Source organism: Perognathus longimembris, chromosome 22 (assembly GCF_023159225.1).
Source record: "Perognathus longimembris pacificus isolate PPM17 chromosome 22, ASM2315922v1, whole genome shotgun sequence".
NCBI classification, from domain to species: Eukaryota; Metazoa; Chordata; class Mammalia; order Rodentia; family Heteromyidae; genus Perognathus; species Perognathus longimembris.
Genome location: NC_063182.1, coordinates 11,457,184 through 11,470,724, shown reverse-complemented (window position 1 = coordinate 11,470,724; position 13,541 = coordinate 11,457,184). Strand labels below are relative to the sequence as shown.

General features: G+C 42.3%; 1 protein-coding gene across 1 annotated transcript in view; it reads right to left on the bottom strand.

The window, feature by feature from the left end:
• Nucleotides 1-13,495, bottom strand: part of Cmya5 (cardiomyopathy associated 5) — an 85,826-nt gene extending 72,331 nt beyond the window's left edge. Inside the window, exon 1 of the mRNA XM_048331291.1 lies at nt 13,279-13,495. Coding sequence (XP_048187248.1) covers nt 13,279-13,433 — 155 coding nt within the window. The 5' untranslated portion in view covers nt 13,434-13,495. The remainder of the gene's footprint in view (nt 1-13,278) is intronic.
• Between the last annotated feature and the right edge of the window lie 46 nt (nt 13,496-13,541).

The following is a 13,541-nucleotide window of genomic DNA, read 5'->3' as shown; positions in this document are numbered from 1 at the left end:
CAGGACACACTAACTGCAGCAGCTACTTTCCCAGGGTGACCATCGCCATCCTAGATGTGAGGAAATGGGGGTGGCAACCCCTGGTTCTCTCTGGTACAAGCAGAGGTTACAGTCGCTGCAATGTTGAGTTCCAGGAATGGAAACAACAACAACAGATGGTGACATTTCATGCCCAATACTAATGGCAATGGTTTGTCTTCCAAACAGCTTATTAAGGTATGACCACATGCTCTATAATTCACGTAAGGTATACAATTCAGTGGCTTGAAACGTATTCACAGAGCTGGGCAACCATTTGGACAATTGATTGTAGAACATTTTCATCATCCTAAAAAGAAATCCTCTGCCCCTCACGACCACCTTCCCAGCCCATTCCTGGTCTCCTATCCATATAGAAACAACAACGAATCTACTTTCTGTCTCTGCCGTGTCACTGATTCTAGAAATTTCATATAAATAGACTCACTTCACCTACTGTCTTCAAAGTTCATCCCCATGGTCCCGTATATTAGTATTTCATTCTATTTTGTGACCAAAAAATACTACATAGTAGAGACTATGATTTTCTTTATCTAATCATTAGTTAATAAACTCTTTCCACTTTTTTGGCAATTATGAATCATGGTATTGTAAAGATTCATGCGCAAGTTTTTAGGCAGGCAGGCCTTTTGTTCTCTTGAATATATATCTAGAAGCAGAATTGTTGTGGCACCTGTCATAGTTCTGTGTTTACTTCCCTAAAGAAGTGCCAGCATTGTCTAAAGTGCCTGCACCATTGTATATTGCCGTCAACACGATGCAGATTTAGGTTTCTCACACCCTCCCCCAGCACTGTCCTTTTAATTACTGCTATTGTAAACAGGGTGAAGAAGGATCTTGTTATTTTAATTTGCATTTCCCTGATGGCTAATGATTTTAAGCGTGTTTTCTTGTGCTCATCAGAAATTTTTAAATTGGATTGTCTGTTCTAATTGGGTTAGGGAGTAATTTATCAGACCAGTTGTGAATTATGGTTTGAGGCGTTGGTCAGAGCTACTTAAAACTCAGTATTCGGGCTGGGGATATGGCCTAGTGGCAAGAGTGCCTGCCTCATATACATGAGGCCCTGGGTTCGATTCCCCAGCACCACATATACAGAAAATGGCCAGAAGTGGCGCTGTGGCTCAAGTGGCAGAGTGCTAGCCTTGAGCGGGAAGAAGGCAGGGACAGTGCTCAGGCCCTGAGTCCAAGGCCCAGGACTGGCCAAAAAAAAAAAAAAAGAACTCAGTTTTCATGCAGGTGTGGTGGCATAGCCTGTAATCCTAGCATTTAGGAGGCTGAGGCAGGAGGATCCAGAGTTCAAGATCAACTTGGGTTACATAATGAGACCAAAAGCAAACAAAACAAGTTTCCTGACATAGAGCTGTCAATCCCTGGTCACATGTATCATCATCTGAGAAATAATGGAAGTAAACCCCAGCTGTCCATGACTATAAGCTACCAAATCATCGTGTGCTTAAATTGATCACAATTAGCTACTATCACAAGTCAAAGCCTTAAATAACAAAAATTTTAGAAACCAAGACAAGCATCCTTTACCTAAAGAAAAACAACTGTACAGCCTTAAGTTTATTGCAAATTGAAACCTTTTCAATGGTAGTATTATTCCTAAAGCCCAAGTTTCTAAATCCATGGGTCTAAACTGCCAAAGTTCATAAACTTAGTTAAAGGATTGACAGGTAGAAACTCTGGCAGGTTGAGCTGTAAGTATGAACTAGAGCAGAGAGAAATAGAAAATGCTAAGAACCGGCTGCCATTTCTTGTCATTTTTTCCTCAAAGCTAAAGTAGGCCAGTGATTCTCCTAAGTTATTCAAAATGACAAGACCCTGATTTTCTAATGCCAATAGTGTTGTTCTCTCCTGACCTTGTCACAGCCCTGTGGCTGCATTACCTTCGCCCCTGTGCCAGTCTAGGCTGATATCCAAAACTCCACCAGCACTTTCTTCCAGAAGGCCAAGTATGAAAATGAAACGGGAACCCTAATTCTATTGAGTTAACCAAATCTTTGTTTGTCAAGGAATTTCACTTTGTATGCCAATACAGCTAACTTTGTATTTGTTATTCCTCCCTCATACTTTTTGGTTAATCTTAAGAGTCAGAAAAATAAGAATGTCACTGGCCCTGGGAGTTGTCTCTCAGTGACTGGAAATGAGGAGCTGGAGAAAGCTGTTTTCTAGAGATATCCTAGGTTCACTGCTATGAGCAAATTAGACTCCGGCACAAGTACACTCCCAGTCTGCTTTGTATGTCTACTCATTCCTCTTCCAAGCACTCACTTTCCCCCAAGGTAGTATCCAGATGCTACAGTTAGAAGGACTGGCTCAAAGTAAATCCAATCCAAAATCGATGCTGATAGGCTTAAACTATTGACTTTCTAAGAGTTTTGTAGTTCTATATATTACTAATATCTCCCCATTGACTTAAGTCTTGCCAAACCCAATGACCACTCCTCAGTTCTCATTCCCTATGCCCTTTATTTCAACTGTCAGAGGATAACAGTAGCAGTTGTATTAATTAGACAAAAGGAGCTGAGATTCTGAGGATGAAATGTTATGGTCATTCAACAATCATTTCTTAAGCACATGGGTGTAGGAGACATTGTGATCTACTTGTAGAAACTGCATCCAAGAAGAGAAGCCAGGCTGCTGCCCTCAGGGAGCTTACATTCTAGTGTTAGCAATAAAGAATAAATAAACCCAAAATACCTTTCAGACAGTGATAGAACTATGAAAAGCAATGCAAAACAATGCCTGGTGAGCCCACGAGAACTCAGCTACTAGGCAGAAAGGTGAAGGAAAGGCTCTTGAAGAAAGTGGCATGTGCTCTGAAACTCCAGCAAAGGATCTGGAGTTGCAGCATGTCAGGCAGAAGGCACAGCAAATACCCAAACCTGGATGAGCCTGCTAGAGGCTAGGAAAGAAGCCAACATGGCTGGAATACAGTGAACAGTAGAAATGGCAGGTGAGCTGAGACAGGTGGACGAGGAGCCATACATCCCAAAGCTAGAATGGGACACAGCCATAAGCTAGAACCTCTCAATACTGTCTAGTATTTAAAGATATAGTTTAACACAGTGTATGCTCCAACTGGGGATGAAGAGAGAGAATTTATGGAAGCCCTTAACGATCCCAACACTCTAAAGAAGACCCAGGCTATTGTATCACTCTCCTCTGGATATGAAAACATCAAAGTTCATCGCCCTAAGATGAATCAAAATTCTTTTAAATTAAATATCAGACTATCATAGATACTGTGGTAAATAGTATTAAGTGTTTGTCATACGATCCCTACAGAGTATGTAGAGAAGTGCTTTTGGTGTTGCTATCTTTGACCTTATGGAAATGCAATCACTGGATTGCCTAAGGTCTATTTTTAAACATAAGATCTACCGTCTCTATTACACACTATGAAACTTAATATAGTTACACTGATGAGCAGGATTAGCTACTACATAGATTGTCAGGGTGGTTTTTTTTATGTTAGCTTTTTTGAAAGTTTGAGTAAATTGAACCACTTTAAAATAATAATATTTTGCCCAAATATGAAAAGGAATACACTGCATAATAGGTGGCTCATGTCTGTCATCCCTGCTTATCAGGAAGCAGAGATCAGGAGAACTGAAATTACAGGCAAGTTAGGGGGAAAAAATTTAAGAGACTTTCCATCTCAGTCAATAAAAGCTGTCATCCCAAGATGTGGGAAACATAAATAGGAGGATCAAAGTGCAAGCAAGCCTAGGCATAAATGCAAGACTCTATTTAAAAAATGAGCTCAAGGGCTGAGAATGTGGCTTAGTGGTAGAGTGCTTGCCTAGCATGCATGAAGCCCTGGGTTCGATTCCTCAGTACCACATAAACAAACAAAAAAGCCAGAAATGATGCTGTGGCTCAGGTGGTAGAGTGCTAGCCTTGAAGCTCAGGGAGTGTGCCCAGGCCATGAGTTCAAGCCCCAGGACTGGCAAAAAAAAAATGAGATCCAAAAGGGATAGGACCATGGTTCAAATAGCAGAATGCCCATCTAGCAAGACCCTTAGTTCAAATCCCAGTGCTACGAAAAGAAAAAGAAGAATGAGAAGGAAAAGATGGAGGAGGAGAAGGAAGAGGAACAGGAGAAGGAGGAGGAAAAAACAGTTGTCTGAGGTGGGCATGGAAGTACACACACCTGTAATTCTCATACTCAGGAGAATCTAGAAAGCAGGCCAGCCTGGTATACAAAGAAAGACTACCTCAAAAAGAAAAGAAAAAGGGAAAGAACAGGAGCCTGTTTAATATATGATGTATATGTTGTATATATCACTATGCATGTATAATGTATATATAGTTTTAAGATGAGCACTAAATTCATAAGAGTTCTAGTACAGATCATGCTACCAGCTCAGGTTTGAATCTAGCTAATATACAAACCTACCAGCTATGGAAATTCATACATTACTCAATATTGATAAGCCTCCATTTTCTCTTAATCCTCTCAAACACAAGGCAGTTGGGGAGGTGATGTATGAATCTCTTTTAGGGTAAGAGTCAGTAGCAGCCAGGTTTTCTTGCCAGATCCTACTATACCACAGTGAACACTTAGTTATTTCTTTTGTTTTTGTGCTCATTCTGTGGTTTGAAGTCAGGGCCTAGGTGCTGTCCCTTAGGTTTTTTTGCTCAACACTCTACCACTTGAACCATAGCTCTACTTCTGGCTTTTTGGTGGTTAATTGAGGATAAAGGTTTCATGAGCTTTCCTGCTCAGGCTGGCTTTGAACTGTGAGTCTCAGATCTCAGCTTCTTGAATAGCTATGGAATTACAGGAATGAGCCACCAGCACCCCACATTTTAGCCACAGGGCTGGCCAGAAGGACCCAAAGTCTTCAGATAATCAACAGAGGTCTCCTGGGATCAGAATTTAAAGGACTGGGGATCCTAGTAGACACTGCTTCAGCTCCTTAGGGACAATCCATATTGTCATGCATTGGCCTTTTCAATAACATGTAAGATTACTTCTTCCCTACACAGAGGCTAAAGTGGATAGATTAGGAACATTACCTGTTTTATTCATTGCATATTTAGATTGCCTGACACTAAGTCCATAGTAAATATCTGTTGCATGAGTAAGCATCGTTGCTTACTAAACACACTTCCTGAAAATGGAGGAAATCAATTTTATTTATTCATTTTTAATTTTTATTGTAAAGGTGATGAGCCAAGGGGTTACATTACACAAGTCCAGCACTGAGTACATTTCTTTTTGTCAATTTTATTTAAATCAACAATTTTAAGTGTCCTACTAAAATGCATTTATTTTAGGGGTACCCTAGTGGATGCTTAGCATATGGATTTTCTTTTAAAAGAAAAAGATAGCCAGGTAAAGAAAACACAGTAATAGCTCCATAAGTGGGCTTTGAGCCTGAGAGCCTGGTAGACTGAACAGTGGTTTCAATTAATCCCCCACATAGCTTGGACTTTACCAGATTAGGATGTGGCATTTGGGAACTGAACTCATACTGCTTTGCCTTAATAGAGGACTTTTCTCTGGACAAAAAGCAAAGCTTACTCTTATCCCTCCATCTATGATCTGGATCATGCCACAGAAGGTGGGAATGAACTCTGCAGACCTCATAATTGAACAATCCTTCAAGACTTATCGCTCCTCTCCGAGCTACTCTAGTTCCACAGTCCCGGGACATTATCAATCTCTAGTAAGTGAGCAGTCAACAACCACACAAGTTTGATCTGATCTGAGTTCAACATTCCAACTAAATTTGCTTTGTGAAGATGTCCAGGCAACTTCATTCCTATAATTCACTTATCCAATCAAAGCAGATATTCTTAACCTGGAAAGTCCTGAGTGATTCTGGATGAAAAAACAAACAAACAAAAAAAAAGCAACCAAGGTCTTAGACAGGGTTGGAATTGGCAACTCAAGTGCCAGAACCAGAAATTTAAGGGATATTGAGCTATACATCTTGTGCCTAAAATACCTTCCTTCCCAGCAACAGTGTACTCTACAAAACCTTTCTAAATCTCATTTCAGGAAAAATGGCTTTGCTTAGTGTCCTTTGTGTAGTAAATAGGACAATATCATGGAGTCATATGCTCCTTTTATCAGACTGTGAGCTCCTTGAGAGAAACAATTGCAGCAGCCAAACATTTTTATCTTCCTAGAGCCTAGCACAAGAACTGCCATATAGCACTCATTGCCAATGAAACAGCTCTACTGATTCCAGTGAAGCTAACAGGTTTTTAGATCCCTGGGTTTGTATTGACCAGCCACAGGTGGCTGTAGTTAGGTAGGCAAATTAACATGGGCTGCAAATATAAAATATGCATCAAATTTCAAAAACTTATTACTAAGTGTTGTTAAAAAAAAAACTCAGCTTTTGGGGCTGGGGATATGGCCTAGTGGCAAGAGTGCTTGCCTCATATACATGAGGCCCTGGGTTCAATTCCCCAGCACCACATATACAGAAAATGGCCAGAAGCGGCGCTGTGGCTCAAGTGGCAGAGTGCTAGCCTTGAGCAAAAAGAAGCCAGGGACAGTGCTCAGGCCCTGAGTCCAAGGCCCAGGACTGGCAAAAAAAAAACCCTCAGCTTTTAATGTTCATTTCATGTGAAATGATAGTACTTTGGCTATTGGGTTAAATAAATACATTATTAAAAGTGAATGTCATCTCTTAATTTTTAATGTAGCCATTAAAATTTTTAAGTTACACATGGGGCTGTGGTTGACATTATATTTCTACTGAATAACTGTTTTCATGTACAAATTACAACCAGTCTCTTGTATCTTGTTCTCTTTTAAGTTTCTTGATAGGAAGGGGAAATTGACTATGTCTAAATAAAGACAACCAAGCATTTGTCTTCAGAACAGCCATGATTCATAAGGTATTTTTCAGTTCTATCAGTATGTTCTACAATTTAGCAGGTTCACTGCTTTAAAAAAGAAACAGTAATTCCAACTCTTATAGTATTCCCCTTAGTGGACTCAAATTTCTTACCAAGAGTATGTAATATCCATGCAGCTGACATTTGACCACCACTTCAATATCTAACTCAAAATGCCTCTGAGCTTTGTTCTATTGTTGTTATTTTTCTTTTTCAGATTAACTTATTTTATTATCTTTAGTTGTACAAGCGAGTTGCCATTTAACTAAGCGTTTATGAACACAAGGCATCTTGATCAATGCCACTCCTTTCAACATTCTCACCCATTCCACTTTACCCACCCCTCTCACACTTCTTAATGTTGTAGGCTATACATTGAACTCCTGACTGTATTCTCCCCTTCTTCTCCTCTTCATTCATCTCTACCTTTCCCCTTGACCCTACCACCCACCCCTTGCAAGTACCCATTTCCTTTCTTATTTTGTTGAACTTGGACTTGGCCTTTCTAAGGATTTACACTACTTGAGTTTTCCCTTGAATCTACCATATTTCAGTTAATGCATTTATATACACTTGCGTACCACCCAACATCTTTACTTATAAGTTTATAAGCGAAGAAGGCCTCTGTTTTCTCTTCTCCTCCTTCAGCCTCTGGCATCCTGAAGCGTTGGGCAGCTCTCCCGGTCCCAGCTCTTTCCACCGACCTCACAAGAGGGCTGGCTCAGATAACAGCCTTGTCAGAACACCTTGGTAAGCAAATCAGTGGAAGACACCCCATAAATAGATACACGGAAACAGAGTGCACTGTACTGATAACAAATTCCACTTACAACCTTCCTTCACCTCCACAACATTTGTTCCCTGTAATGATTAGTCAAATGTGAATGTCACTAGCAATATTAATTCTATCATCTTAGACAGACATGTTTTATATAGGCCCTGGCAAAGCTGTAAGTTGAAGGTGATTTTTAAGCACTGGGTAAAATACCATAGCAAAAACCAGCTGTGCTTACATAGAGAAATTAAACTGGGCCAACTCAAATGTATCCAACAACAACAACAACAAAATGATAGAATGGGTCTAAGTGATATATGGGAAAGGCAAAAAAGTGCTTGGTCTCATAGTCAGGAAAGTACAAAAAACAAAGCAAGTCAAGGGTCCACAAGGCCTACAAAGCCTGACATGACGTGGGACCCACCAGTCTTGGACTCCCCTTCGTCTCTCCCCTTGCTCATTCTACTCCAGGAAACTGGACATGTGCTCCCACTTCAGTGCCCTGGCGCTGCTCTTCCCTTTGCCTGCGACACACAGTCCTTTGCTTTCTGCTCAACGTCATCATATCAGAGAGGCTTCTTCACCGGTCTATCGAAAACAGCCTAGCTCGAACCCCACTGGATTTGTCTTCATATAGTTTATGACCACCTAGCATATTATTTATGTGTTTCTTCCTCTATCTAAACTGGAAAGTCAGCTTCAGGAGGCAAAAACCTTGTTCTGAACCTTTTGGATCTAGCACACCACAGGAGCCTAGTAATTATCTGTTGAATTAATAAATGAATGAACACAATATTGGAGTCCAGACACTTGGGGGTCTAGTCCTAGTTCCATCACTAAAGAGAATGTCCACTTGGAGAAAACATCTCAACACTTGCTTTCTGGATTTGTAAAATAATCAGCTGGGAATAGATGTTTCCAAAGCCTCCCCTAGCTCTCAAATCTGGTGATTTTATAGAACTGCTTTTACCAATGACCTTGACTGAAGCTTGCACCACAAGAATGCTTTTGATATCTATGAGGCACTTCACTGAGATTTGAAACCTGGCTCTAATGGTAAAGTCCTCCAGGTGTAGGGATTCCAGGAACTTCTCTCCACTTTGAGGTGGTTCTTACCTTTTCCTCCCTCAGTCTCCTCTAACAGTGAAGGATACAATTATGTTCTGTTTCTCTACCCAGAATATGAACTCCTTGAGGGCCGTTACAGTCACAGTAATGTTCATATGCCCAGCGCCTTGTCTGGCCCATGGCTCTCTGTTCCCTGAATCATTGCGCAGATTGACAACTGCCACCAGCCCTCTTCCCTTCCTGATGAACTGTCACCAAGAGGCAGAACTTTGCCAGTGAGTTTTCCTCAAGAGCGAAGTCTAACTTTATACACCCACGTACCTTGTGAATTAGGCATTATTACCATCCTTAATGGATGAAATAATTGAGCACACAGAAGACAGAATTTGTCCTTGGTAGAATGGCTAACAGGATGCATACCCAGACCTCTTGATGCTGTATACCATAGTCACATATGACCAGTTGGTAGGACTGGTATGTCAAGAGGGTAATTCACTAACCCAGTGTAAGGACTGGGCTGGGGCTGAGGTATAGTCCTATGGTGGAAAGCTTCACTAGCATGAGTGAAGCCTTGGGAATGATTTTTAGCACAAAGAGGATGGAAAAAGCTTTTTTTACCCTGTACTATAAAAGCATTTTTGTAATTAGGAGAGATTTTTACTTGTTTCAGAAAGGTAGTTATAGGTAATTCTATATATTATACTTGGAAGGATAAAAGAAAGCTAAGTTGCTTTTTGTCTTTTGAATTTTGTTGTTGTTGGCAGTACTGGGGTTTGAACTTAGGGCCTTCTAAGTGCTCTAGTACTGGAGCTATGACTAGTCATGCCATTTGAGTGTTTATTATTTTATTTTTCCTGATAATAAAATGTACTACATATTTGTTACAGACAAACAGAAAAGTTCAGATAAATATAAAGAAAACACCTGAATCCACCATTATCCCTGGGAAAACCATCTTTTAATCCCCAAACTAGCCTGGATTGTGAATATTAATTTTAATTAACTCTTTAGATCTCTTTTCCAGCACCTCAGTTTGATTTTACGCTTGACATCATTCTAAGTTATACTATGAAACTTTTTCAAATTCAACATAAACATTTTCTGCATTGGTAGAATCTTCATAAACACCATTTTGATTGTGGTTTAGTAATGAGATGTCAAATAACCATTCTGTTATTACTTAAGCTTCATTTTTTTAAAACTTTTAGGTGTCTCTTAATTTATAAAATTCAGTTTACAAACTGATTGCAACATCCAAGACTGGTTCTGGCTTCTGAAAAACAAAAACAACATTAAAAAAAAACTTTAACTTTTTCACTTTAGTGCTGGTACAGGTGCTAGTGGCTCACTCCTATAATCCTAGCTTATCAGAAGGCTGGTCTGAGGATCTTGGTTTAAAACCAGCCCAGGCAGACAAATCTAATTATTGAGCAAAAACCCAGGAAAGTGTGTTGCTCAAGTGCTAGAATACCATCCTTGAGCAAAAAAAAAAAAAAGCTAAGGAAGAGGGAAAGACCCTGAGTTCAAGTCCCAGTAACAGCAGAGCATTTTTCCCCCTTTTTCTCTAATAAGCTCTGAAAGTCAAAGCTAGATGAAGCCATGTCAGCTTCCCTTGTAGCAGAAAGAGGGCATCCTCACAGGGCAGGGGTAGTGAAAGTCTTCCTGCTTGCATGCACAGACCTAGGCTCCCATCGTGCTTGCTTTGCTCTCAGTAAGTGATATGAAACTTCAGTTCCTCATCTGTAACAGGCCAGCCACATGACAGTGCTCCTACGAGGGTTCAACGGGAGTCAACACAGGGCACTGAGCACCATGCCTGGTGGTGACTCAGGGCCTTATTGTGGAAGAGCCTGAAGAAAGGAAAGAATGACTTATCATTGTCACCTTCCATTTCTTAGAAAATATTCGGAGTCCTCATTTCTAGTCTTAGAAGGACTCAGAAGGTGAGGCCACATTTGTAAAGGCAGTAAGTGAGGCCCAGGGAGGCAGGCAGGGATCGGAGGCTCCCCATTCCATGAGGACTTGCCCCTCGCTGACCTCTCCCTTCCTCTAGAAACTTCCCCTGCCTCCTTTCCCCATTGCCTCACCCTGGTGTGCACCCTAATCACCTCAGTGAAAGTCAGCTTCCCAATTGGCCTGTCAGACTACTTCCTATAAGACAATCCGTTATTCTTCAAGTCCAGATCAGAAGTTCTACCATTACTCGTGTTGTCAAAAGCCAAAAATGTGATTTTTTTAAAAAGGGCTCTCTTGTATTTCTTCCCACTCTAACTTATTCTGATATCTTTCCATCCATAGTAAGAATGGGCTGAAGTTTACTGAAGATGAATCCTATCTTCACTTCAAGGTCCTGACCTCTGTCTAAAGGCAATGCAGCCTGGTGGTGCTTCAAATGGTCAGCTGCTCACATTTTAGTATAAATGAGTTTTCAGAATCTCTTGGGGATATTCGTTTCACAAGGTTAGGCACAACCTAGGTGCTACTATTATAAAGGCGAGGTTGCCACACATTCCCTTCTCAATATACCCAGGATCACTGGTCCCTATCTCTATTCCTTGTTCCTTGTCGCATAGGTACCTTTTCTGGTTATTCCTTTATGCATCTCCTGCCCAGTTTCCTTTTCTTTTTTTTTTTTTTTTTTTTTTTTTTGCCAGTCCTGGGCCTTGGACTCAGGGCCTGAGCACTGTCCCTGGCTTCTTCCCGCTCAAGGCTAGCACTCTGCCACTTGAGCCACAGCGCCGCTTCTGGCCATTTTCTGTATATGTGGTGCTGGGGAATCGAACCTAGGGCCTCGTGTATCCGAGGCAGGCACTCTTGCCACTAGGCTATATCCCCAGCCCCCAGTTTCCTTTTCTAAAATTTACTTTATTATGATAGAGTTGATTACAATTACATGAGTCAGGTAATGAGTACATTTCCGTTTGTACTGTGTCTTTCTTCCCTCCCTCCCGTCTCCACCCACGGAGTTGTATAGTTCACTTTCGTCACTGTCCAGTGAGCGCCACTGGTGCACTTTCTCACCCTTTTTCCTGGACCCTTCTGCCCACCCTCCAGAAGATATACATGCAAATAGACCATATGTAAAGAAAATGAAACAGAGTAACCAAAAAAAAAATTTTTTTAAAGAAGAAAAAGAGCTTAGGTTTTTCCAGATTGATCCCGTGCCTTGGGCCAGGGTAAGTCCATTTTACAAAGCCCAGCTGAAGCCTATTCCTAGGAGGCAGCCAAAGCTTAACCCGTTCTCCTGACCTTCCACAATCTGTCTTCTGTCTCTAATTTTTAAGCACATAGTCCCATACTCCCCATATTGCTCCCTAACTTCACCCATCAATGTATTGAGGGAAGAGTCTGTGCCTGCTTCCTTTTTGATAGTTGCTTGGAGAACAGGAGACACATAATTGAAGACTTACTTCCTATCTGACTGTCGATTTACTCTGGCCAATACCACTCTATGAGCTACTTCTTCATGTTAGCTTGCTGGAATAGGTTGGGCACTGTTTTTTAACATCAAGTGTGCATGCATGCTCAAAATGGTACACACCCATCCACCACCTTCAGACTCTTTCTACTGAATATGCTAGAGTCACACTGACTGACATAAACTCAGAAGAAAAGCAAAGCACCAATATTTAGAGAACAAGTAAAGAGTAGAAACAGACCCCAAAAGAGATTATTTCTACTATTCTCATTTTAGTGCCTACGTGAGAAGATCAAACAATACCAACGTTTTATTATGTAGTTGCAATGTTGGTTAGATCTTGGACCAGTAGGAATTTAAGGGCAGGAGTTGCTAGCTTAAGTTGTTTGTTGGCTGGTTGGTTTATGCAGTAGTAGAGTTTGACCTCAGGGCCTATGCTTGCTGGGCAAGGGCTCGGCCTCTACAGCCACACTCCCAACTTCGTTTTGGTTTGTGTTTGAGACAGGGTCTCCAGGCTATCCTAGAATTCACATTCCTCCACCTGTGGAGGGCCGGCTAGGCATGCCTTCACTTCAACCGGCCTTGAGTCTTCTTTTCATCCTAAGAAATTTATGGATGGGTCTTTGTACCATAACAAAAATCCCTTGATAGGCACCCAAGAGGCTACCATCCGTCTAAAGAGCCACCTTCTCAGCCGCCACTCCTTCCCCTGTAGCTTAGGTTTTTCCAGATTGATCCTGTGCCTTGGGCTAGGGTGAGCTTCCAGCCAAGTTCTGGAGTTCTGCAGGACCCTATGTAAACCTCCAAGAATAACTAAGAGCAGCCAGTGCCCAGGAGCTGGGGCGCAGGGAGTTGGGGGAAGGGATGGTGGTAGTAAGCTCTGCTGCAGGCTGGCCTGTCACTCCGGCAGCCAGGGAGCACCTTCTCCGTGGGGTTCAGAAAAGAAAAATCAATAAATAAAGGCAGAGACTACGTGCTTCGTTGCAAGGCAATGAACTCCAGATCGCATAGAGGACAATGCAACCGGTACGCGGAGCGGCTGGCGGCCGGCCCTGCTGGCACCTGTGCGGGCCGGGGCACAGCACCGCCCGCGGCTGCTGCTAGATACCTGGCGTCGGGCTCCTCCTCCTCCGACTCGGCCGCCGTGTCCTCCTCCTCGCCCTCCGACTCCTCCTCGCTGTCCAGCTCCCGGGCCGCCGCCTCCTCGTCCCCGTCGGAGCCGAGGAAGCTCTGGGTGGTGCGGCTGCGGTCGCTGCTCGCCATCGCGCCTGTCCCGGGCCGGAGTCGGAGCGCCCACGCCGCGCTGCGCCTGGTGTTCTCCCTCTGACTGCGCCTCTGGCCCGGGTACCACCCCGTGCCACCCGGCCCTGG